General features: G+C 48.0%; 7 protein-coding genes and 1 non-coding gene across 8 annotated transcripts; 4 read left to right on the plus strand and 4 right to left on the minus strand.

Moving 5' to 3' along the window:
• Positions 1-116: 116 nt before the first annotated feature.
• CLUP02_16552 (JmjC domain-containing protein) lies at positions 117-1,151 on the plus strand (the record flags this gene model as incomplete). The annotated part of the gene is made up of 1 exon (XM_049295471.1): positions 117-1,151. One exon carries the CDS (start codon positions 117-119, stop codon positions 1,149-1,151), a length of 1,035 nt encoding a protein of 344 aa, XP_049152618.1.
• A 366-nt stretch (positions 1,152-1,517) lies between these two features.
• On the plus strand, positions 1,518-1,589 carry CLUP02_tRNA297. The gene has a single exon. It is a non-coding gene; the product is annotated as a tRNA-Met (tRNA).
• Positions 1,590-1,844: 255 nt separating this feature from the next.
• Positions 1,845-3,568, minus strand: CLUP02_16553 (cytochrome P450; the record flags this gene model as incomplete). Its single annotated transcript, XM_049295472.1, has 4 exons — positions 1,845-2,795; positions 2,862-3,088; positions 3,141-3,385; positions 3,462-3,568. 4 exons carry the CDS (start codon positions 3,566-3,568, stop codon positions 1,845-1,847), a joined length of 1,530 nt encoding a protein of 509 aa, XP_049152619.1.
• Positions 3,569-4,580: 1,012 nt separating this feature from the next.
• Positions 4,581-5,546, plus strand: CLUP02_16554 (uncharacterized protein; the record flags this gene model as incomplete). The annotated part of the gene is made up of 2 exons (XM_049295473.1): positions 4,581-4,633; positions 4,721-5,546. The coding sequence occupies 2 exons, from the start codon at positions 4,581-4,583 to the stop codon at positions 5,544-5,546; spliced, it is 879 nt and encodes a 292-aa protein (XP_049152620.1).
• A 99-nt stretch (positions 5,547-5,645) lies between these two features.
• CLUP02_16555 (uncharacterized protein) lies at positions 5,646-6,082 on the minus strand (the record flags this gene model as incomplete). The annotated part of the gene is made up of 3 exons (XM_049295474.1): positions 5,646-5,680; positions 5,763-5,938; positions 5,994-6,082. The coding sequence occupies 3 exons, from the start codon at positions 6,080-6,082 to the stop codon at positions 5,646-5,648; spliced, it is 300 nt and encodes a 99-aa protein (XP_049152621.1).
• Positions 6,083-6,181: 99 nt separating this feature from the next.
• Positions 6,182-9,640, minus strand: CLUP02_16556 (phosphoenolpyruvate carboxykinase; the record flags this gene model as incomplete). Its single annotated transcript, XM_049295475.1, has 9 exons — positions 6,182-7,525; positions 7,754-8,069; positions 8,131-8,168; positions 8,252-8,348; positions 8,455-8,697; positions 8,786-8,834; positions 8,912-9,219; positions 9,271-9,480; positions 9,564-9,640. The coding sequence occupies 9 exons, from the start codon at positions 9,638-9,640 to the stop codon at positions 6,182-6,184; spliced, it is 2,682 nt and encodes an 893-aa protein (XP_049152622.1).
• Positions 9,641-13,977: 4,337 nt separating this feature from the next.
• On the minus strand, positions 13,978-16,282 carry CLUP02_16557 (elongation factor Tu GTP binding domain-containing protein; the record flags this gene model as incomplete). Its single annotated transcript, XM_049295476.1, has 3 exons — positions 13,978-14,034; positions 14,095-15,848; positions 15,916-16,282. 3 exons carry the CDS (start codon positions 16,280-16,282, stop codon positions 13,978-13,980), a joined length of 2,178 nt encoding a protein of 725 aa, XP_049152623.1.
• A 1,020-nt stretch (positions 16,283-17,302) lies between these two features.
• CLUP02_16558 (RanGTP-binding protein) lies at positions 17,303-19,329 on the plus strand (the record flags this gene model as incomplete). The annotated part of the gene is made up of 3 exons (XM_049295477.1): positions 17,303-17,500; positions 17,540-17,697; positions 17,769-19,329. 3 exons carry the CDS (start codon positions 17,303-17,305, stop codon positions 19,327-19,329), a joined length of 1,917 nt encoding a protein of 638 aa, XP_049152624.1.
• Between the last annotated feature and the right edge of the window lie 6,438 nt (positions 19,330-25,767).

Below are 25,767 nucleotides of genomic sequence, written 5' to 3' on the forward strand. Positions count from 1 at the left end.
TGCTCGCCCATCACTGCTCTTCTTAGCTTGTTGATGGATCGTTCTATGATACATCACAATTCTTGTTCTCGTTTATTTACTTTAAGACTATGGTCCTTCAGTAGATGCTCTCAGACATGAGGCTTCTTGCCCGCGGCTGTTGCCACGCGCTCACTTCATTTAGGCCCCCCCAAATTCGACGTGGGTTTTCAACATTACACTCGGTAGAAGCTACAAAATCTCCATTCGAGGTAGTCAATATCGAAGAATTTCGAAGATCTTCATTCACACAAGAAAAACCTCTCCTATTTGGCCAGTCCTCCAACCCTGCTCAGCAGAGTTCCTTCTCGGCATCTTCAAAATGGTTCGCCCAAACTCAAGACGCTAACCAGAAACCCACCGCCAAATTCACTCCCTATATGAACCAATTCGCCCACCACATGTTCCCATACGAGTTCATAAGTCCTCAGATCGCCGACGATTCTAGAGTTTTAGTGAACACAACACAACTGTTTCTTGCATGGCTCGCGTCTGATCCGGATCCCATGGGTGCAGTGCTAGCAGGCATCGTCCACGCAGCATCCCACCCAGATGCCTCGGAGCCAAAGTTCTCGTCATTCGTTGCTCCCCTGCAACTCCTTCTCAAGGCTGCGGAATTCAACAGCCTGCACGAGAAGAAGATCAAGCAGCTTTACATAGCCCAGGCTCAACTCCCGGACCTACCTCTAGAACTCCAGGAAGACCTGCCTGTCCCACGCATTGTCTTGGAAGCCGGTAAAGGCGACGTATACAATTCGAGCTTGTGGCTTGGGCTGGAGCCGACATATACCCCGCTACACCGCGATCCGAACCCTAATTTATTCTGTCAACTTGTTGGCAGCAAAACAGTCCGCCTGCTACCGCCGTCATCTGGCGATCGGTTGTATCGTCAGATACAGGCTCAGCTTCAGCAGTCGGGGAGTAGTCGCATCAGATCGACGGAAATGATGGAGGGCCGCGAGAGGGTAGCAATGAACACAGCTGTCTGGGGATCGGAGAGCCACGCGGATATTACAGAGGCTCAATTGGGCCCTGGAAATGCTCTCTTCATCCCCAAAGGTTGGTGGCATAGTGTCAAGAGTAGACATCATGATGGGAGGTTGAATGCCTCCGTGAATTGGTGGTTCAGGTAGTCAAAAGAAGACTCGAAAGGGTGTCCAAAGCTTTAGCTCATAAGAGGCTTTTTGTGTCTCTGTAATTAATCTGTTAAGACTTTGTCTGCGTACAAACGGTCTGACTTGGTGATACCTCACGTGTACTGGTGTACTTCCCCAACTTGTACTGGCCAATAAGCAACAATCTAAAGGCAGAAAAGATACCTCAAACTATTATAACATTTAAACGTCACAGTTTGCTTCTACTCAATGTCTGAGAATTTCCACAAATGACACGCGATTAGACAAAGGTGCAGGATTCTAGACCTAAGTGCTGTGCGGAGCAAGCGGGCATTAATCATTGTTAGTTTAGGTTAAGAAGGTCAGCAATCAGCCCCACATCAAAGCACAATAGCTCAGGGGTAGAGCGCTGGGCTCATAACCCAGAGGTCCCTGGATCGAAACCAGGTTGTGCTAATTCTTTTGTAGCTTTTTTGCTGTTGAAGTATACTTTTTGATCATTTAGACCATGATGGACCAAAGAATGATGTTTTGCATTCTTTTCTTTCGACCGGGGGTGCAGACATGCGACAGTGGTCCTTACCCGTTATCGATGATCCTCCGGAAGCAACGTCGTGTCCCCTATCCCATCCTCTGACTTACTTGCCTTCAATAGTTTCAAAAGTGACCACCAAAGGGAACGAGAACCCTCAAAAGCGGAAGATTGATAGCTTAAAATTCGACATCAGGTCTACGTTGTAAAAAACAGGGCAGGCCGTCCTTCATCGGCAAGGTAAGACTACTCTTGCTGACTCTCGTCGAGTCATCGACTCTCACGCAATCAAAGAGACCAGCTACGGTAGCAATTACTTGCACGGCAATGATCTCAGCCATTTTCTTCCCCAAACATGTTCTTGGCCCGCCGTTGAAGACTGGGAATTCGGAGGTGCTCTTGTTGATGACTTTACCGTCGACCAGCCATCGCTCGGGCCGGAACTGGTCCGCATCAGAGCCCCATGTGGTGCGCGAGCGGTTCATCGCCCAGGTGCACCAGACAATGACGGAGTTCTGGGGTAGAAAGGTGCCGTCTGGTAGCGTTGTCGCCTGAACAGCCTGTTTGATTTCGAAAGGGATCGGTGGGAAGATGCGCAGCGCTTCGTAAAAGACTGAGAAGACGTACGGCATCGTATTCGGGTTACCCCGTTCCGCAATGGCTTTCTCAAGGGAGTCCTCCTCACTTTGCTGTTTAATGTCGTCGACCTCCTCGCGGATCTTGGCTACAACCTCCGGGTACTGCATGAGCAGGTAGAATGTCCACGTCAGAGCCTGCGCCGTGGTATCTTTGCCTGCCGAGAGGTAATTCAGCGCGGCATCGGCAACCAGCTGCTCGTCTCCAATGGTGTCTAGCAATGACTGGACTAAACTGCCGGATATGTTGTCGAGCCTGTCGCTCCCCAGATCTTTTGAGACGTCTGGCGCGGTTTTGGGAGACGCTTTTCTGTCCGTCATCGCACTGGAGACTATGCTCTGTCCAAAGGATTTTACGACAGAGATGGATTTCCTCAGACGTGCTCCTGTGAGGATCTCTGTGAGGAACCACATTGGATTCTGGAACCGCTTTGCAGTCGCACCTGATGCGTAGTCGAAGGACAGGCCAAACGTGTCTTCTGCGTGCATTTCCATCTATGTCATGTGTTAGACGGAGCAATGAGAAGGACAGAATGGACTGTGAGAAGCATGCCAACATACGTTGTAAGCCATCTTGCCCATGAGTTGGGTCGTGATTTCGTGGAAGACTGCCTGCAAGTCCACCACATCATTACCTGACTGGCTTCCAAGGTAGGCGACACTCTGAGATAGATACTGTGGCAACGCCACGTCTGTGAGAACTCTCAGGTTCGAGGTATTGAGGAAATTGAGGCCGGCCTTTCTCTGGACCTTCCACAGGTCGCCATCAACATTGATTATGCCATTACCTGTGGCCCGTAAGCGGAGTGATCATCAATACCGAGAGGCACTAAGACTCACCAAACAAGTCCCTCGATCTCCCATTGAAGAATTCCCCCTTGGCAAATATGCCCTCGTTCTTGAAGACGTATTCTAGGTTCTTGGGATCGCTGATGATGGCCCCTGGAGGTAGACTGGGAACAGAGATTTGCAGCGTTTCATAGCCGTAAAGTTGTTCACACTTGGTGAACCAGTCGAATAGCTTCTGGCGATCTCTGAGGAAGATGATGCCATTTCCGGCGAGCGGCAGTGTATTAGGAGGTCGTCTAGGCCAAAGTCAATGTTCAACCAAACGGTGTATTCAATAGGTAGCTCAACAGGCTTGAAAGTTGGTGAACTGACCGTAATGGGACGCCATTCCTCCTCAGCTTTGGCTGACCAAAGATGGCGTATATTAGGAGTGAGATCGCAACCACTACGACGGCTGCTGAGGCATTGACCAGGGCCATCACGAGGCGATGTCCTTGATCTCTCGTAATGGAGATGTGGAACGACTTCCCACTACAATATGTGCCGAAGACACCATCCGCACTTTGAGACCCAATCTACCGTAAGTGAAAGACTGTAACTTCTAGCTTCTCGATCTTGACTAAACTCGGCCAGAAAAGGAATGGTGGAAGGAAGGCGTTGAGGAGGGATGAGGAAGAATGATACCACGAAGTATATGATGACGAAGACGAAGGCCAACACGATTGTCCAATGGCCCCAACGTCTCAATACCTAGGCGCTGACCAGTGGGAGGGGAGCAATTGGTAGCTTGCATCCCCGACGGGGGAACTCAGAGTTCCATTGCACCGCTCCCGAGTAAGTCCACATTACTGCGTACACTAAACATCTCACCCCTGTCGAAACTTCAAGCCCTTGGCCCTTGTTGCCTTTAAGGATAAGGTAGCTCCCCGCCATCATGTTGACGTTCTTTTCCAAGAACTCTTCACCTTACGTGCCATGATACCATCAAGGGTACTTACAACCAGACTTCAACGATGTGCCAAGTCAATCTAGCCTGTGATCACCTTGTTCTTTGGAACCCAGGTCGGTCTCAGGTGTTGCTTCCGTCGTGGTGAACTGATGAGGTACCTAGTGGGCACGTTTCCAGCGGAGCTTGGGGGGGTCGGACCCATGCCCGGGCTGGAGCTTTCCCTGTCTCGAGCTCAGCACTAGCGAATGCGATAGCTCCCGCACCCGCCACCCCGTGCCGGCTAACGGCAGGGCACAGGGGGACCCCAATTCTGCTACGAACTTCCATCTGTCTCAACAAGAAGCACCGTGTAATAAAGCCCTCGTGGCCGCCAGATTGAACCTCCAGCCGATTTGCAAGGAGCTACACATCGGACGCTTTGCATGTGATCTGGTCACCTAAACTCTTCTACCTGTACAATCAACTACATTAACTGCTCAACCGGCCACCAGTGTTAAACGAAATCCTGCTACGACAGCTACTTGCATCTCGACGTCATCACGATGGCGCCTCTCGTCCCGCGATTCCACCTCTTTGAGATTGACGACCAGACTTGGTGAGTTGCGCCTCCCAATTCCTACTTTCGCCTTTCACAATTCTCTCTGTCATCGCAGAAAGCTAACACATCCTCTCCCAACCCCAGGTTCCCCTCTTTCCTCCGAGCCTACGTCCAAGAAGGCCTCCACGCAGCCTGGGTCTACCGCGTCCCCGTCCTCCAAACCTCTTCCCCGGCCCGCGTCGCCGCCCAGATCCTCCAGCACGTCCTCGGCCCCCGCCTCCCCTCCTACACCTTCATCGACTTCTGCGCCGGCTCCGGCGGTCCCACCCCGGCCATCGAGCGCTTCGTCAACCGCCACCTCACCGCCCAGAAGCAGCCCAACGTCGACTTCGTGCTGACGGACCTGCACCCAAACACCGAGTCCTGGGCCCGCGCCGCCGCGCGCAGCGAGCACATCGGCTACGAGCCAAAGAGCGTCGACGCCGCGCACGCGCCGCGCGAGCTGGTCGACGGGTATACCTCCAAGGGCAAAAAGGTGTTTCGGCTGTTTAATCTGGCGTTCCACCACTTTGACGACCCGCTGGCGAAGGCGATTTTGAAGAATACACTCGAGACGTCGGACGGCTTCGCTATCATGGAGCTGCAGGGCCGCGACCTCTTGTCCTTCATCATGCCCGCGGTCCTCGGTATCGGCTGCTTCATCTTCGCGCCGCTCTACGCATGGAGGCTACGCAGCTTCTCCGTCCTCGTTTTCACCTATCTCATTCCGATTATCCCGTTTGTGTTGGTGTTTGACGGGTACATTTCTGCGCTGAGGACGCGGACGCCGGACGAAGTAGAGGCGTTGATGAAGTCGTGTGGCGGCCGGACTGAAGGGTGGGAGTTTAAGAGCGGTAAGGAGATATATATGCCACCTGTTGGGTCTGTGAGATGGATCGTGGCGGAGAAAATTTCATCTAGGGATTGGTAGATGCGGGGGGCTATGAGAAAAAGAGGAAGAACCTAGACTGAGAGAACATACAAAACTACAAAGTTACGAAGACAAGACCGATTTCCTGTTGGGTTTGATCTACCATAAAGATTTCATGTGCTTGTATGGCATCACTACTTGACAACGCAGGCACACTGGCACTGAGAGATGACTGATTGTAACTTACATCCTTGATGAAGTTAATACCTTTGTTACAAATTTCCCCCCTGGGGCGAGTTGAGAACAAGTTGGCCAGTGACAAGTTCTGAGAGAGGAGGTATCGCATTTTGCTCAAATCGGTGCACTGCAGCCAGTGTAGTTCAATGAGGTTGATAGTAGACATTGGTGGTGGGTCGGAACATTCACATTCAAAATTTGGAACGGTAATTTTGCTTCATGTTTATTGTCATTCTCATTCTATGAAATGAAGCCCAGAACAGACATCACTCCGTTTTGACACCAAATCCCCAAAACTTGCCGCGGTATCCAATCCACGCGACAATTATGTTCGTGTCGGAACTATGTCGACGACACATCCTGATTTCCCAAAGTTGTACCCAAAAGATGATTAAAGAAAAGAGTCCTTCATAAATCCATAAATATGATCGCTAATCAACTCAGAGCATGCTTGCGCTTTAAACGACGGGACCGGCCTTGACGACCTCCTCGGTCGCTTCGCTGGCGTACTTCTTGAAGTTCTCGTTGAAGAGGGTGCCGAGCTTCTTGACCTCGGTGTTGAAACTGTCGTTGCCGGCAGTCCAGGCAGCCTTGGGGTTGAGAAGCTCGTCGGGGACACTTGGGCAGGTCTTGGGAACCTGGAGGTTGAAGACTTCGTAGGTCTCGTACTCGACCTTGGCGAGCTCGCCAGAGTGGATGGCGTCGAGGATGGCACGGGTGTACTTGAGGGGGCAGCGCTTGCCTCCCTGAGCGGCACCGGCACCGACCCAACCGGTGTTGAGGAGCCAGGCGTTGGCGTTGTGGTGCTCGATCTTGTCGGCAAGCATCTTGGCGTAGCGCATGGGGTGCAGGGCCAGGAAGGGCTGGGCGAAGCAGGAGGAGAAAGTGGCCTGGGGCTCGGTGACACCGTCCTCAGTTCCGGCCATCTTGGAGGTGTAACCAGAGATGAAGTGGAACATGGTCTGGGCGCGGTCGAGCTTGGAAATGGGAGGCAGGACACCGCGGGCGTCGCAAGTGAGGAGGATGATGTTGGTGGGGTGAGATTCTGACATGCAGGGAATCTTGGCGTTGCTGATGTACTCGATGGGGTAGGCGCAGCGGGTATTTTCTGTCAGGGTGCAGTCATCGTAGTCGACGGCACGGGTCTCGGGGTCGAAGACAACGTTCTCAAGGACGGAGCCGAAGCGGATGGCGCCGAAAATATCGGGCTCCTTCTCGGCTGACAAGCCGATGGTCTTGGCGTAGCAGCCGCCCTCAATGTTGAAGACACCGCGGTCACTCCAGCAGTGCTCGTCGTCACCGATCAAGGCGCGCTGAGGGTCGGCAGAGAGAGTGGTCTTGCCAGTGCCTGACAGACCGAAGAAGAGGGTAACATCGCCGTTCTTGCCCTCGTTGGCAGAGGAGTGCAGAGTGAGGACGTTGTGCTTGATAGGCATCTCGTAGAAGAGGACGGTGAAGACACCCTTCTTCATCTCACCAGCGTACTCAGTACCGAGAATGACCATCTCCTTCTCGGCGAAGTTGATGGCGACTGAGGTGCCGGAGGTCATACCCTCGGTGTATCTGTTGGCGGGGAAAGAGCCGGCATTGTAGATGGTGTAGTCGGGGTGGAAGTGCTCGAGCTCCTCACGAGGAGGGCGAATGAGCATGTTTCTCATGAAGAGAGCATGGTAGGCGCGGGCGCAGATGACACGGACACGAATACGGTACTTCTCATCCCAGCCGGCGTAACCGTCGACGACGTAGATACGGTTTCTGGTGTTGAGGTAGTCGATGGCACGCTCGCGGTTGATCTTCCAGACCTAAAAATCTCACATGTCAGCGAATGCTCAAAGAGAGGTTGGCCCCGGCGTTGGATGTGGGTCCAGCGCCGGGAGAAGCAGGAACATGGAGGCCGTCGGCACGCGGGGTGGGTGTGGCAGGAGAGAATGGGTGACAGGAGTGGAGTCATGAGAAAAAGGTTTAGCGCGGCTTTGCATTGGAAAGTGCGGGGCCGGCAACCAACTGCCTTCTTTTCTCATGCGCTGCACCCAAGGCCCAAAGGGGAACGAGGAGGGGTTGCAGCCTTTGATGACGACACTCCCAGTCGCAAAACTGCACCCGAGGAACCTGGCGGGGAACATCGGGGGAAAACATTGGATGAAGAGCCATCTCGATGAGTTCCCTCCGGCATGAACCGATGCGATGCGCCTGCATCGGTTCCTCGGATTTGTGCAGAAAGGACCAGCAATAGCGGACTTTTTGCTTGCTGCGCGCAGGTGTATACCGATAGCAGTGCCGAGCTGAAACATGACGCATTCATTGACAGCAAAGAAGTCTTCGGCAGTGCCTGAGTTCGTTTCGCTGCTGACTCAGAGTAGGGCTCAAGCTTGCAGCAGAAAAGGGCCCAGACACTTTCCAGAGTGACTTTTTTGCTGTCTCCGAAAGGTCGCGTGACAGACGGCTCTGTTTGGGTGCAAGCGCAGTTGCCATGGCTGAGTGTCTTGGGGGGAAATGCGAATATCCAACCGATGACGAGCCACACAGACAAAGGACCAAGGGGAAGCGTGCCCACAGCACCATGACTCGATCTGGGTTGCGATTTCTCTTACCTCGGGTGACATGGGCTTGTTAACGGGGCCCCACCTGGTGAACATCGTGTTAGCAAATAGTTACGCATTCAATGGTCAGCGCCAGCCGTTCTGAAGCTGTGCGTGTTGACTACTCTGGCTTTGGAGAGGGAGAAGCTTACCAGATGTCGTTCTTGGAGCTGTCCTCCTCGACAATTCGCTTGTCCAAAGGCGAACGACCAGTCTTCTTTCCAGAGTAGGCAGTCAAGGCACCACTTGATGTGATGGCGGAACCGGTCTCGTAGACGAGGGCATCTTCGTAAAGGGCGGGGACGGAAGGGTTGGGGATAATGGCGACACGGTCGTAGTCAATGTGCGCGGTCTCGTGAAGCTCCTCCTCGAGCTCCGTGTGCTCCTGGTGAGGACTGCAAGTTGTGGGTTAGCCAGCTGTTTCTTGTGTTTTTTTGTCCAAAAACTGGACTTGCTGAACCAAGAAACAGCAGGGAAACTTACGCAACACCACCAGGGTGGAGAGGAGTCTTGTTAACGTTGCTAGCGATCACTGAAGGCGCCATGTTAGCTACAACTTGTCGATTGGTAAAATTGAATGATGGTGATATTTTTTTTGGGTGAAGTGACAAGTGGTATAAGGAAAGGATGAGACCAAGACTGAGTTTGCGTTGTTGTGGAAAAACTCGGGAAGGGGATGGGTGTATAAGAGGGTATATGACGATATAACGGAGATGGGATGTAGTGTGGACGTACTCTTGCGTAAGTCTGCTTGGGTTCCTTCTGCGAGAATCTGAGACTTTGGGCCTTTAACTTTGGGATCAGTGTAGGGAGAAGCAGTTCTCTGGACGGGATCCTTCATGGTTATAAAGAATTGAGTCGTTGGACGGGTAGGTCTTTGAGATCGGGTGAAGATGGTTTGGGTCAAGGCTTGGAGGCTTGTGGTTCTCGTCCGCTTTCAGGGATCGCGAAAGGAATCGTATCCACACTTCTGGAATAAATTGGCCGGGGTGGACGGAGTAAGATGGGAGTGTGAGACTGGTGAGTACAAGTGTAGACAAAGCTGCTTTGGGTGGCTTGGATCTGAAGCTGGGCCGAGGATAGAAGGGCCAGAATGGGGTCTTGGACTTATAAGAACGGGCGCGGCGTGTGGAGTCGCGGGGGCGAAGACGCCGATGTCACTGGACGAATTGCCGTTGCTGCGAGCTTCACGATATTATCTCGGGTTCGGCGGAGGGGCGTAGATCCCTGTGCGGGTTCGGGATAGAGGAGGAATAGGGACAGAATCGGGGAGAGTTGGGGAAGACTTCTCGGGAGAACGTCTTGTCTCGATCCCTTTGTCACTTTGTATCTTTGCATGGTCCTTCCTAGGTTGGGAATGGAGGCGTGTAGTTTACACTAGCACGACTAGGTACGGGAGAAAATGTGTGGAGGAAGTTGGAGAGAGGGGTGTCAGGGGTGTGTGATGAGGGCGTGTGGGCAGTGCAAAGGTAGGAAAAAGACAAAATGAAGAAAAAGAGACATGCAGCAGCAAGTTGAAGAGTGCGAGGGCATATCGGATTGCCTCATCGTCCCAAGATAACGAGGGCCCGAACTTGCCCGCCGTGTTTCCCTTCGGGCCATGTTATCGCGGGGCTAGGGGGGTGGAAGTGGTTGCGGCAAGGCAAAGTGAAGGAGCCAAATTTTACCATGTTCTCTTCGACAGCGTCTATCATGATGCACAATCCTGCAATCCACAAATCCCACCCTGATCTGAGGTTTGAATCTGGAGCCTTGGAAGTACTTTCTTCTGCCTTAACCAAGGCAAAGAGTACACCCCTCCATCCCCCCTCCTGTTGGCGCATCCCCACAATCTGCGGGCTTCCTCCGTCTGTCTCCGTTGCGTCGGCCTGGTCCTCCCGAATCCTGGCTAACTTACCTCATCTTTGAAGCCGTCCACCTTCCCAGTACGTAAGTTGGGTATGCCAATTCACCATAGAGAGATGCGAAGGGGTCGTCTTGTGCATTTCTGCCCGTCTTTTACAGGTACCCCATACTGGTGACGCTTCGTCATTGGCTGCCGGTTCCTCTGTAATGCTGTTTGGCAAAAGGTACATGGAGGTACAACAGTCAACAGACGAAAGAGTTCGGGCGGCCTCCGGGACAGACACGCTTGTCGCTCCGCTACATTGCCCTCAAATGTTGAAATCCCAGGAAACGGCAGCCCGAAGAACAACTTCATTGGTGCTTAAGCTAGCTACATCATCGAACAGGAAATAGGATACTACCTCGATATGATTGGGCGCAAAACAGAGATCATAACGTGGAGGGGGATCCCGTTACACGTCGGCGCGAAAAAGAAGGCCGGACCATGAAGATCAATTATCCCACCCGCCGTTCACCCGGATAATTATTCAAATCTTGCTGGGGGGCCCGGGGAAAACCTCCCCTTGCCGCACCTTAGGTCATCAAGCCGGACAAAGCCGCGTGCACGCCGAAAGTATGTCTGCGAATTGCGCAAGGAAGCCACAAAACTTCGGCTTCTGACTCGGCATCGAGTCAGCCTCGAATTAACGCTTCTACCTGCTCGGGTCGAACGCGACCTCGAATTAATGTGCCAATAGAGCAGAAACGGGTTTCCTGAATCAAAAAAGCATACGAATCAAGTCACGCGTTCCGTGCCGTACCTGGTCCGTCCGTTCAGATCGGTACGTACACCGACGTCTCCGTCTCAGACCTGGACACTGAGCAGTTGCACATGCTATACCAAGGTATCTCCCATCTGTATGTGCAAAGTATAGACTCACACCTGCGTTCGATTACCGCGGTGCCTTGCCGCATCTACGCACTACTGTCTAAGTTATGCACCCCCGCTCCCCTCTTCGTAGGTACCTTCCACTGTCCAGCCCAGCCTGCCTTCACCCCGTCTCCCGCTCAGCCCAGTGAGCCCAGCAACAGGGGGGAAGAAAAGCACACGCAGCCAAGACTTCAAGACAGGTCGGTTTAACATGGCATTGGGAACATTTAGGCCAGTTCTCTTTTTTTGGTCTGATCTTTTTAGCTGCCTACTGCGGCGGCCCCTATCAGTATGTTACCCTGCGGGCTGGAGTTCTGGGAAATCTCAATGGAACTTGGCAAGTTGCGGCTCCGAATCTTTCCACAAATCTGAGAAGGAGCTACCTTACGCAGCATTCAGCGCTTACACGGAAAGTCTATACGTATTGAATACATATGGTTTCTAATGCTCTCTTCGTCCCTCTCCCCGTTACATGTTTCGTCCCCGCTTTGAGCCAGTCCCGAAGTCTTTGAACCCTCCACGGCACTTCCGTTCTCACTTTTTCCCTCGTCTGCCATTTCTGATACTCACCGTCAGTTTTGAAATTGCGTTCTGTCAAGTTTCCAGCTGTTGCTACCCGGCACCAAGCTGCCGTCAGCTGTCTCTGTTTCTATGCAAAGAAAGCTGAAACAGCATTCACGATAATAATTAGGAACCTGAGCCACTTCCCAAGTTCCGATATCAAGAAGTTGGGACCAGTGTGTGCGCGTGCGCGTGTGCGTCTCTTGTTAAGCCCAACCCCGCCAACGCATCGCGGCAATGCAATGCGAGCAACGGAACACCTACCGGTAAAGTACCATGGCCCATCTAGCACACCCCTCCCCTGCTTGGTCTTCCGTAGGTAGTCTCTCGATCGGGCTTTCACGGGAACGATTGATGTGTATAATGTGGCTATGTGCAAGGAAGAAACATTAGAAACATAGCTCTGAATCAGCCATGTGTCTTTATGCACAAATCCTCCTAATAACCCTTGGTATTGAGCGGGATGAGCCCCGAAATCTGACCAAAAGATGACGTTCAAGTTTGCTGCTACCTCACGTCGAGAGCCGCCTGGCCCCGCTTCGGAAACCCCTCTAAATTGCCCCTCCACATAGCCGAGCATACCTAGGACTTCGGTCCCCAGGCCCCACGCTCGCTGTCTATCCGGACGGATACAGGTACCTGAGTATATACGCTAGCGCAGACTACCCCGCGCCCCACGGGTCTCTACCAATGAGAGATGTTCTGGAAACACAAAGGCTGACCTTCAGCTTCTCATTCCGACTTCTCCCGACTCTTGCTTCGGAATTCCCAGCTTTTTGCTCTCTTTTTCACCAGGTCTTGATTGTATCATATTGAACCGAATTTTGAACTAAATAGGCATGATAGATAGGGGAAAAGGGAGACATTGGTGTGCGACTGTCACATACTACGTGTTCCGGTTGCCTCTGGTTCCTCAATCGTCTAGGGCTATAACACAACTCGATGCAGGGGGGGAGGGGGCGGTCAATCAAATACGGCTCCTACTGGGGCTGAATATTGATCCCATGGCCGTTCCGTCATATTTTGTGTATATTCTTCCTGTGCGGCGTGCCTGAGCAAACGAATAGTACCTAACCTAAGCCTACCAAGGAAGGGGTGTGTTTTTTTTACACGAGAAAAGTCGAGACTTTGCTCATTCGCTTTGATGGCTGATACTATTACGTACCTAGCCTCATTCCCCAGAGCCATGTGACGGACAGAAAAAGGAGGTCACCGACTCACCTTGCCCAGGCCAAGCCTTTCCAGCCCGTATTAACTCCCAAGCATGGGGTAAGTGGTCACTCGGAACTTGCACGTTTTCAAAAAATTCTCTGGGGTAATGAGGAGGAGGGCGGAGGAACGACACCAAAAAAAGAAGAACTGAGATGGCAGCATCTCCAGACTCCAGACTTTCTTCCCCGTGGACTGGCCTGGCCATTTCGGAGGAGGCTCCCTCCCTCCCTCCCACCTCTAAGCTCTTTTCTCTCCCATCCAACCCCACGATGCTGGGCTGGGTTCCAGCCTTCCAACGTGACTTGACGGCTCGGGAAAAACGCATTACACACCGTGACAACACTGTCCATCGCATCCAGTTGGAATTGGCAAGCCTCCATTAGGCCGGCATCACCCCCTTCGGCTCCGCTACTGCTCCACAGCAGATTGCCGTCCGTCATATCTCGGCTCCACAAAGCCAACTTGTTCTTTTTTTTCTTTTCTGCCCATACACCCATGTTGATTGTCAAGTTCCCAAAGTCGTGGAGACTCGAGGAGGGCTTCTGGGCCCAAAGATCCTCCCCTCCAAGCACGAGAATAACTCGGAGCTGCCGATGACCGCGGGGGCGGGGTGGGCCATATCTTATCACTGCCCCAATGCCCCCCCCGAGAATGCCCTTATCATCGGAATCAATCGGAAGTGCAAAGAGTTCCATGCAGTCACCTCGGATTTCGTCAATCCTGATTCAGGCGCACATAATCACCCCTTCCGTACACATCACACACATGCACAGGGTCAAAACGTGAAGCCATCGTCATGCGCTTGTTTGACAAGGTTTGAGGTTGATTTTGAGTTTTCGAACCGTTCTTTCCGTCCCTACCCTTCCTAAATCCTCTTTGTTCCGAGAATGCCACGTACGGGGTCTATCATGCCGAGCCTTTCGCGGCCCGGTTCGTGTAAACGGCAATGGCCGCCCCCTTTTCCCCATGACGTCGCTATATTCTCTTTTACACATTTCCGCGCTGCTTTCTATGCACATTGGTCATGGCCCAGAACAGGTTCATCATGTTCCTGCGAACGTTCCTTACGCCTGCCAAATCCAAGGAGCGCTCGGCTCTCTTCCTCCGCCTGAAGTCAGCCGTGGGTTTCGTGTCATCTGGTATCAACTTAAGATGTCTCATCCGTAATCAGCTTCGTAATCTTGCCAATGGCAATGGTTTGTCCCTATTTCCCCGTGTGTTAGTCGTCAGGTAAAGAAAATCTGGAAATCGAGGCGCAACAAACCTGATCTCTGAGGGTGAAGCGACCCATTTGCGGGTAGTCTTCGAACTTCTCAATGCACACGGACCCGGCACCGCCAATGACTTGCAAACGAGCAATGATGCTGTCGCCCTTCTTCGCGTGCGAAGGAGGCAGCTTGCTCTTGCGGCCTGTGCCCTTCTGGAGCTTGTGCAGCAGCGCGGCAAAGGTTACCTCTTCAATGGCGGCGTGGACGTGCAGCACACAGTTGAAGCCTGCTGACAAAATGCTCTTGAGCTCCAGAATGCGGATCTGGGCCTCGAAAGTCTGGACGTTGTGCACCAAGCGCTTGGGCGAGCACAGGACGAATCCAGGCATGATGTCTTCCTCTTCAATGCCCCTGAGGCGGATGCGGACCTGGTCACCGCACTGCGCAACCTGCACTTCCTCCTCAGTCTCGCCGTACACGGCAGACACATCAATGTTTTGCTTGTTGGGCATCATGACGAGCGACATGCCCTTCTTGATGACACCGGCCTCGATCTTACCCTCGATCATGGTTCCGAGATCGCGGTACTTGCCGGCAACGGCCATCATGAAGGGTGCGTTGACCTTGCGCTCAAGAGCCTTCATACCGTCGAGGTACTCGAGCAATGAAGGGCCCTCGTACCAGTCGGCGATACCCTTGGCAATTCTCTCCTTGATGTTAATCGATTGCTGGGCAGCAACAGGAATGAAGAAGACGTCCGTCTTCAGGTTGTAGCCGGTACCCTTCAAGAACTGGGACAGCTTGGTTGTGCACTCCGTGTAACGCTCGTGAGACCATTCGACAGTGGCATCGTCCATCTTGTTGATGGCAACAATCAACTTGTTGACACCCTGAGTCTTAGCAAGCATAGCGTGCTCACGGGTCTGGCCACCACGCTCGAAACCGGTCTCGTACTCTCCCTTACGGGCCGAGATGACCAAGATACCGACGTCTGCCTGGGAGGCACCACCAATCATGTTGGGGACGTACGTCTTGTGGCCAGGGGCGTCGAGAATGCTGTATCGTCGTACGTCCGTCTCGAAGTAACCCCTACCGACCTCAATGGTCTTGCCCTGTGATCGCTCCTCCTTGTTCAGATCCATGACCCATGAAAGGTACCAAGAAGGGTTACCGATATCCCTGGCCTCCTTCTTGTACTTCTCCATTGTCCGCTCGTCGACCATGCCGGTGTTGTAGAGGATAGAGCCACCCAAGGTGGACTTTCCAGCATCGACGTGGCCGATGAAGATGATGTTGACGTGCTCCTTTCCGTAGATTTCCTTAAGAGTCGCCTCGTCGACATCGGCAGTCTGCTCCTTTTGGACGGCATCGACATCTCTCGTGACTCCCTTCTTCTCAGGTCCAGAGGGGCTGGAACGGCCTGACGAAGGAGCAGGAGAGGCCTTGCCAGACTTAGTGGTAGAAGCTCCCGTCTTCTCGATCGCCTTGGAAGCGGTTGCCTTGGCTCCGGCCTCGACTGCGGCGTCAGATGAGGTCTCCTTGGGAGCCTCCTCCTTCTTCTTTTCCTCCTTGGGGGGGACGGTGCCGCCGATGGAGAGGACCTTAGCCTTGGGCTTGGGGGCGTCACCGCCGATGCTCAAAACCTTGGCGCCTCCCTCACTCTTCACTGCGGGCTGAGGTGCGGCTGCGGCTGCAGGAGCAGGAGTGCTAGAGCCAGAGGACGGGGCGTCAGTCGGACGCTTGGCGATGGTAGGTGCCGCAGCCTGGGGCTGCTGTTGCTGCTGCTGGCCGTACTGGGGGTAGCCTTGACCTAGAAGGCGATTATGTTAGGCAACTCTCATAGAAGAAAAGATGACTTGTCGATGTCTCAAACATACCGTAGGCTTGCTGCTGCTGGTAGCCCTGTTGGGGGTAACCGCCATAGTTGCCCTGGCCATATTGGTTGTATCCTTGCTGGCCGCCGTACTGAGGGAAGCCACCTGCACCACCAGCGCCAGGACCACCGTAACCTTGGCCGTAGTATTGCTGGTACTGTTGGGGATAGCCGCCGTATTGCTGGCCAGGCTGGAAAGCCTGGGCTCCTGGGGTGAAAGAGGAGGCTCCAGGGGTGAAGGAAGAGCCGCCTGGACGGAAGGCGCCGGCTTGAGGGTTCTGCTGGTTGAGATTGAGCTGCTGCTGGGCCTGGCGCGACAGGTTGTCGTCCTGGGCGGATGGGTCGTCTTCCCACGAGTTGAGGTTCGACATTGTGATGGGCTGCAGCGGGGCGGCAGATGGATGGGATTGTCGAGAGGTGAGGTGAGGTGAGGTGAGGTGTCGTGTCGTTTGTACACGATCGGGGAGCGTAATCGGGGGAGGGGGGAAGAATGCGGTCAGAGGTGAGCTAGAAGTGGGATGGGTCGTTAACGAGATGCGCCCCGAGGAAGATTTAAAGAGGGGCTGGAGGGTTTATTTTTCCTGCGCCTCAGACGTGAACGGCGACCTCTGTGGCTCCAGCAGACCAGTAACAGGAGTGACACAATGGGGAGGCAAAAGATGAGCAACAATGTAATCTATGGGCCAGAGAATGTGACTTGAAGTTGGGCTGGAATGACTCACTTTGTGGGTTGACAGCTGCCGCCTGACTGAATTTCCAAGAAATAGTTCCTGTTCTGCCTCTGGTAGAATTTCGGGTCAGATTTCTAGAAGCTTTTCCTGGCCTTGTCAATTTTTTCAATGATATAACGCAGCGGCTCTGTGTCTGCTAGCGTAGAGACCTGACGAACGTTTTGAAGTGCGGGCCCCACCACTTGGCGGGGTTGCTGCCTCGACTTTTGGCTGGACACCGCACTGTCCTCATCTGGCAGCAACTCAGAGGTACGTAGCCAATGAGGGGCAATTTGTGCCGCTAAAATCAGTCTTGCCCCTCGCCTGGGCACGTGAGAAGCGCGGGGCTGGTGACGGCCTTCGCACTGTGTTACGGATCCCTTCTACCCGATGCAGCCCAGTTGGCAAGGTACAGCGGTCAGTGGGTGCAGCTACCTTAACGTCCCTACAGGGCTTCCATGGACTGACGGTTAAGGCTGTGAGATGCGATCCCGTCTTTTTTGATATTCACCTATGGCAACCTGCCTCAGGTATCCCGGCCAATTCATTCATCACCACCTGCAGGGGTTTCTTTCTTTGTTCTCACTTTCGTATTACAGTCTACACATCAACCCATCTTGCTGGCTGGAGACCTAACTCAAGATCTGTCCTTCTCCATACCAGCATGGGAACTGAACAGTCATGGACGCCTTACTTGCGAAGCTGGGAGCCCAGGCAATGAACATGGCCATCAGGTCAGGCATTGCCTTGACCTCAACCTATGCCTTCTCCCAGTGTTCTCGCCTCATGAAGACTGTCGATGATCGAACTGTCCGTTCAGATATCAAGAAGCTCCAGAAGAGGCTGGACAGCAAAATCAAGGCAAGATGCCACCTTCTGGTTCTGACTTACGGCCATACATGCTGACCTCGCTGACAGATCGTCTCTCCTGCAATAGATCTCATAGAGTTCAAGTACATCATCAATGATTCCCTCGAGAATCGAGACTTGTTTGCTGATTACCTCTTAGATCAGGTAGAGGAAACGCCTTCTTGGAGTCAGCCCTTCCTCTGGCCAAGAGTCTTCGTCGAGATATCGTAGCCCTAGGTCGTAGGGTAGAACAAGCAGCTCAAGCTGGAGAAGCATCACGAGGGTCTTCACGACAAAGTATCGACTCTGAGAGGCAATTCGAAGAACTGAAAGCCATCATCAAAGACATGAAAGATCTCTTGGCCCAGCTGGACAATGATATCCCCCTGTTGCATATGGCCATATCAGCGTCAGGAGAGAGTCTTAATTCTGCAATGTCCCCCCATATATCGCCTTCGAGGTTCTCGCAAGCAGGAACCTTCCTCACCTATGGTGATAGTCAATTCGCCGTCGATCCTACTCGTCCGGTGCAGATTGGACCCATCTTTACACTGTCAATCTACATGCTGTTCCTCGGTCACTCCTCAAAATCTGCCAAGGGAAGCAAGCATGCTGCAAACCCGCAAACACCCCAAAAAAGCTCCTTCGGCGAAAGCGCCCAACCTTACGGTATTGGAGAGGGGGACCGCAAGCCATTGTGGCAAGAAGTCATGCACAAAGCCAGGGTACGACTGTGTCGGACACCTATGGACCATGTCTTTGACTCTGAAGAAGGCTTTCGACCGAAAGCGCCCAAAGATCAAGACTCTGACGAATCAAGGTTTTATGGTTCAAATCCTTTCGGCATTGGCCCGCGCAACGAGTATGCTTACCACTTGGAAATCATTGAGGACCTAGATGATGGGCGCGCTCATGACGACCTGGAAGCAGACGACACTCCGTATGACGATATCGTGCGGGCGGGTATTCGTGAGTCTATACCGATCTATCAAATATCCAGGATCTTCTACGCCGACACTGGCCGAATTCTCAACATTGGCAGTGACGACGGCGACAACAATCCAGTCTTGTTGCTGAAACGGGACGTTCTCGCCAAGCCACCTCTCAAGACTCAAGAGGAAATGATGTCTTTCCAGGATGAGCCGGACTCACCGACAGCTTTTAAGGCCGGTAGTGAATCAGAAGACATAGATGAGCAGGATGACGTTGACAGGCAGCTTCGAGAAGAGAGCGCAGCGCTGGACACCCCTCAAGAATTGCCTGAGCCTCCCGTTTCTCATCCTCGCAGAAGCTTCCCGAGCCACTTAGATCCGGAATGGATCGCTCTGGAGGTTTTCGAAGAGGATGAGTCGGATAGCAGCGATACGGAAGATGAAGATGTTGTTGAGCAGCTGCCTAGCTTACCAACGTTGGCAACGCCTACTTCGGCAAGAGGGTCTCCTAGACCAGCCTTGCGGAACTCTCGTACTTCGCTGGACTCGAGACTCATGGCACAAATCCAGAATTTATCTGTGCAGTCATCCCCCTTCAGTAGAAGCGTGAGATCGCCGACGCCGACGCAGCCCTTCTCGCAAGAAGTGGCAAAGCATTCGCTGAACAGTTCAGACTCGTTCGCGGCGAGGTCACCATTTTATGCCGTCGTCACTTCTCTGTCTCTCATGGAGATGCTGATTCGACTGACGAGTTTGCAAGAGTTCCAGCAGGCACCGCATCTCACGATGCACGACCATATCCTGAACTTCTTCTTGGAGGAATCATCGACGACTGGGCTCACGGGAGAAGAGCGTTTGAGGGCTCGAACGGAGACGAAAAAGCGTGTTGGTTTTGATCCGTACACTGATACCCCATCTAGACAATAGAAATGCTTCTAAATTAGACGAAAGAATATCAATGCCTTCTAGGGTGTAGCCTGTAATGGCACACTGTGGTATATACTTGTCTCGGTGAGGCTCGGTGAAGTAAGGTGGCTGGGAGTGCGGGCTAGAACTCTGCACTGTCCCTAAGATAGTGGCAGTGCACTGTCGCACAAGACCCCTAGCAGGTGTCCCACAATCAATGCCGGGGGCAAAGGTAGGGTCAATGTGATATGTCAAGTAGTGGTTAATTCTTCTAAGTAATATAGGCAGAAGCCCCTAATATAAGCAGAAGCCCCTATATATAGTTATAGCTAGTCGCTACTAATTATAATACATAGCCTATAGCTATATAATATAATTGTCACGGCAGTGGGCATCAGGGCCCCTGTGGGCCCCGTGGCTCAGCCTCAGGCTGCGAGGCTGAGCTCCCAGTGGTCACGTGACGAGCTGGACCGCTAGGCCCAAAGGGCCAGCTCGCCAGCTTCTGCCTACTGTTCTGTTTTTTCCCTTTTTATATTAAGTCTTTAGTTAATTAGGTTAATATAGTAGCGTTCCGACCTATCTTAAGTTCCCTTTCGTAACACTACTTAACGTTACTTAATTAACTATTCTCTAGAGATAGAACGATAATATCTTAATTAATTAACTACTTATTATACTAACTAGCTACCCCTACTAAAAAAGTATATAAAAGAGCTAAGTAATAGCTAACTAAATTAATCGCGCGCAAGTAATATAATTAATACTTCTTAAATATATACCCCCTCTATTAAATATAATAATTAGAGGATATAACTAGGGAGGCTAGGTCTCTTTTTATACTAACGGCTTCTAATAAAGTCGCTACTTTTATAAGTCTTAATAGAGCGTCGTAAGCCTTAATAAAGGCGCTAAGCTCTTAATTATCGACCTTAAGGTCGCGCTATTTAACTAGCTAGTAGAGCGCTTTTTACCCTCTACTACTTAGGCCGATTACTTAGCGTACTTTAATAACATAGCTAACTAGCTTACTTTACCTATTTATATCTATAATAATATCCTTTTTAAAAAGAATATTAAGTAGTATATCGACCTCGACCTTATTTAGGAGCTATATTTTAAAAACGACGGAAAGACCCTACTTAAGTAAATTAAATAGTAATTAAAAATACGCATTACTTAATATTAATTAGAGTAGGTCCTAGCTTTTATTATTAACTAGCTAAGTAATAATACGGAGCGCCTATATATAATAACTTATAAAAACCTCGACTTTATACGTACTATTACTATAAAGCTCTATATTACGAAAAAAGCCCTTACCTAAGCCTATATTAGTAATGCGGCTATAGTTAAAAGATTAGAATAATTAGAGAACGGCTCTTAAGCTAGCTCTATTTAGGATACCGCTACCCTTAGTGCGCTAAAGTAACGGCTAATATACTTAGAGATATAGAGTAGCCGCAAAACTACTCTAGCCTCGTCCTATCCCGTTACCTACGGCTCTTAAAAAATACTTAACGTACCTATTTTTATAAGTAATAATACTAGCCTTAAGTTCGATTACTAGCTTTAGTATATTATAAAGCGCTTAGAAAATACTAACTATAATATAAATAAGTACTATTTAGAATATATTATTAATAAAATTAGAAATAGTATTACGGAGTTTATATACTTAATACTAATTTCTAACGAAATTATTACGGCCGAGTAGCTACTTTACGAGTTTAAGTCGGCTTATATTAGCCTAACTATTATAAACGACGCTAGTTATAAGCTAAACGTACTCGTAATTATACTTAAAGACGTTTATTAAAAACGCTCTATGTTTACTAAGCTCGCGCGTATTAATAAGCTTTTAAAGTCTTAATAAAAGCGCCGTTTTTATAATAAGCTACTTATATATTTTTATAACTAGGCTATATTAAAGTACTTAGATAATACGGCTACTTTCTAAAAGTATACTAAGTACGTTACTTAGCTAGCTAACGTAATATAGCCCCCTTTTATAAAGGACCGCCCGATTAAGGCTTCTAACTAGACTCGCTAGACCTCGAGTAGAAGTAATAGAAATAGCGGAAATAATAAAAGTACTAGAAGTACTAAATAGGACCGAGGTTATACCTCTATTTACGAAACGATCCCTAAAGCCCTATATTAAAAGCTTAAAAATAATAGCGCTTACTTTATTTATAATAATACTAAATATATCTTTAAGGACTACCCTAAGAAGCCGAAGATTACTATAGCCGCTATTAATGCTACCGAGGGCCCTATTAAAATAAAATCGGGTTTAGAAAACTAAAACCCCTAATAAAAGTAAACTCCTAGTTAGGGGATACGTATAAAAAGAACGAAAGATTAGTAATTAATTTAGTAAACTTATAGGATCTTATAGGGGGCTAGCCCCTTAAGATAGAGCTCGTATTAGTATTTAATAAATATAAAATTCGCCTAAGAGCCTTATTTAATACGGGAGCTAATAAGTACGGATTTATAAATAACTGCGTAACCCCTCTATTATAACGGTTCTATATAGCCCTATTTTATAAATTATAACGCCCAATCCCTATTACTAGATTTAATAAAGAGCAATTAAATAATATTAGCGTAATATAGACCGCTAATTTATATATTAATTAACGGGTCCTTTTAAAAACACCCCTCTTTTAGCTTAATATGGGCTATTATAACCTAATCCTAGGGCAGAAGTAGTTTAAATACTACGGGGTAAACCCTAATATTCGCTATTAACGTCTAATATAGCTTAAGGACCTACCGCTATAAAAAACGCCCTTTACTATTATTAGGGATATTAAGGACCTATATACCTCGGAAGTTATTAACGTATAATACTAAATTAACGCCGACCGCTAGTAAGACCTATTCGAAATAAATATAACTTATTATAACTAAAAGCTTTAGTAATAGTAAGTAAAGGACATACTAATTAGGATATTACTACGCTTACTAAAGACGATAGCTTATTAAATATAGCGGTTAAACGAGGCTAAGAATATAAAAAAGATAGAACGCGCCCTTAATAGTACTAGTATTGCCCCCGTAAAGAGGGCTAAGTAATAAAAACTATATTTAGTAATAGTATAAATAAATATTACCTTTATTAGCACTCCCGCTTTTAAAAAAAACCTAAGGCAGAACGACATTAAAATAGGCTCTATATTATTTTATAAGCTTAACTATATTATAGAAAATAAAAAAGAGGAGGTAGACCCCTTATATAATAACGACTAAGTTACTCGCGACCTTATAACGACGAACCTATTAAAGTATTTACGGCCCTAGACCGACGTCTTTAGCAAAGCTACTAGCGATATACTAGCGCTTTATAAGCTATATAACTATAAAATCGAGCTCTTAAATAGTAATAGGGAGAAGCTAACTTATTACCCTCTATATAAGTAGTTAATACCCGAGCTAGAGGCTATAAGGGCCTATTTACTAGAGCACTTATAAAAAGCATTTATTAAGCTAAGTAATGCTCTTTTTATATTACTAACGCTATTTATAAAAAAGTATAATAGTAGCCTGCGCTTCTACGTTAACTTTTATAAGCTTAATAAGGTTATAAAAAAAGACCGCTACCTACTATTATTTATTAATAAGACCCTCGCGTAACTAAATAAAATAAAGGTATTTACTAAGCTAGATATTAAGCAGGCCTTTTACTATATCTAACTTAACCTAGCTTCTAAGAACTTAACGACGTTTAGAACCCGCTATAGGGTATATAAGTATAAAATAATACCCTTTAGGCTCTATAACGGGCCTACTACGTACTAATAATATATAAACAAGATATTAATAAAGTACTTAGATAACTTCTATATAATATATATAAATAATATCCTAATCTTCTTTAATAACCCCTTTTAGTACTAGGAGTATATTACTAAAGTACTAGACTGCTTATAAAAAGTAGGCTTATAGGCGGATATTAAAAAGTACGAATTTAGCGTTACTTTTATAAAATACTTAGGCTTCGTAGTTTTAATAAAAAGTATATAGCCGGACGAGGAGAAAGTTTCTATAATTAGAAACTAGAAACTACCTATATTACTTAAGGGTATCTAGTCTTTCCTCGGGTTTTATAACTTTTATAAGAGGTTTATAAAGAATTACGGCTGCTTAGCTAGGCCCCTTACGAAGCTAATAAGTAAGGGAGTTCTTTTTAACTTTAGCGCTAGTTACGAGACGGCTTTTAAAACTATAAAGCTAGCGCTAATATTAGCGCCTATTTTTTACTATTTTAAGCTAAAACTACTAACGTAGCTAAAAATAAACGCCTCTAACTTAGTATATACTAGGGCGCTACTATAGTAATAAGATGATAACGGGTTATAATACTTAATAGCCTTTTACTTAAAAATAATAAACGGTATAGAGCTTAACTACGCTATTTATAATAAAAAAATACTAATAATAATACTATATTTAAAAGAATAGCGCGCGGAGCTCGTAAGTTATAAATATAAGTTTAATATTATTATAGACTATTAGCTATTACTATTTTTTATAACTAAGTGCCTATTTAACTTATAATAAGCTTACTAAGCTAGTACGCTAGCGGACTTTAATTTTTAAATCTACTACCGCCCGGGGAAGGAGAACGTACTAACTAACGCCCTTTTATAAAAGACGGAAAATATCTACACTTAGTAAGTACTAAAAAAGGCTAATAGGACATAAGTCCTTATATTACTAAGACTACTATTTCTTAATATCGTAGCGGAGCTACGGGCGTTACTAAGCGCCGCTATTAACTAACTATAGCTTATAATTAGCTTATTTTTATTAAAAAACGAGCTATAGGGGTATTTACTAATAGAGAAGATTCTAAAGCTTAATAGGGACCTTATTATAGTATCTCTTATATTAATACGAGCGCTAATAACTAAAGGACGCGAGCGCTAGTCTATTTAAAACGACGGATTATTAATAATAAATAGGAAACTCGTAATACCTAAGGAGGAGAACCTTTATATTATAGTTATTCGCAAGGTCTATAAGTAAAAACTCCTCGCCTACCCGGGGCGTAATAAGGTCGTAAAAATAATTAAATAGCGGTATTATTAGCCGGGCCTAATAATAAATACTTATTAATACGTTTAGAACTATTATACTTATTACTAGTTATAAAAGCTGCGTAATAAACTCCCGGGGGAGCTAAGACCGCTATTAGTACCCGACTACCCGTAGTAGCATATCTTTACTAACTTTATAACTATCCTTATTAATTAAAAAGGATTTAATAATATATAAATAATAGTAAACTGTCTAGGTAAAAGGGCGATATTTATTTCTTATTATAAAACTATTATAATAAAAAATATAAGCCGGATGTTCTATAAGCGGGTACTACCTATCTTCGGCTTATTAAAAACTATTACGTCAGACCGAGGCCCTTAATTTATTTCCGATTTCTAAGGGGAGCTTTATAAAATCTATAGGGTTAAGCTATAGCTATTAATAGCGGATTACTTATAGATAGACGGCTAGATAGAGGTACTAAACTAGTATATCTTATAGTAGTTAAGACTATTAATTAACTAATACTAAGATAACTAGAGCGATATACTATTTATAGTCGACTTTGCCCATATTACCTAGTTTAATAAGACTACGGGGCTATTATTATACGAAGTAAAATTCGGTCGCTAGCTATGGCTTTCTTTTAACTAGTCTAAGCGAACTTACTAATTCGGCTTTATAAAAAAAAAGCTAAACCGCACCGACGCGCAATGTATAACTTAGGGAATATATAAGGCTTAGGAGATCGCTAGGGGTAATATAAAAGTTACTTAAGTATAATATAAAAAGTATACTAACCGCTACCGGCGCCCGGATAACTTAAAAATAGGAGACCGGGTCTTTATTAATACCTCGTATTAAAAATCCGCTAATATAAATAAACTATAGTAGCTATAGGCCGGCCTATAGCCTATTATTAGTACTAAATAGGGGGGTATATAGGTCGTAGAATTATTAATGAATAGCCGGGTATACCCGGTCTTCTACTTAAATAAGCTAAAGAAGGCTACTAACGACCTATTACCTAGATAGAACTAAGAGCCGCTACTACTAATTATTAACGACGATAGTGAGCTAGAGTACGAGGTTTTTAAAATAGTTAAGTTACGCTTATATAAGGGAAAGCTATAGTACTAGGCGGATTAAAAGGGATATAATACGGATCCGACGTAGTATAATATAAAGAGCTTTAAATATATACTAGCGGCGCTATAAGCGTTTTATTATTAATACCTAATTACTAAGGGTCCGCTATAGAACTTAAATATATAAATAAAAGCTACCGTAGCTAGTAATTTACTATTACTAAGGGATAATAATAATACGATAATAATAATTACGGCTATAGATTTACTAAAATAAGAGGTAATTAAGAGGTTTATTTTTCGGTACTATAAATAGCGCCCT

This window comes from Colletotrichum lupini, chromosome 9, assembly GCF_023278565.1.
Source record: "Colletotrichum lupini chromosome 9, complete sequence".
Taxonomy (NCBI): Eukaryota; Fungi; Ascomycota; class Sordariomycetes; order Glomerellales; family Glomerellaceae; genus Colletotrichum; species Colletotrichum lupini.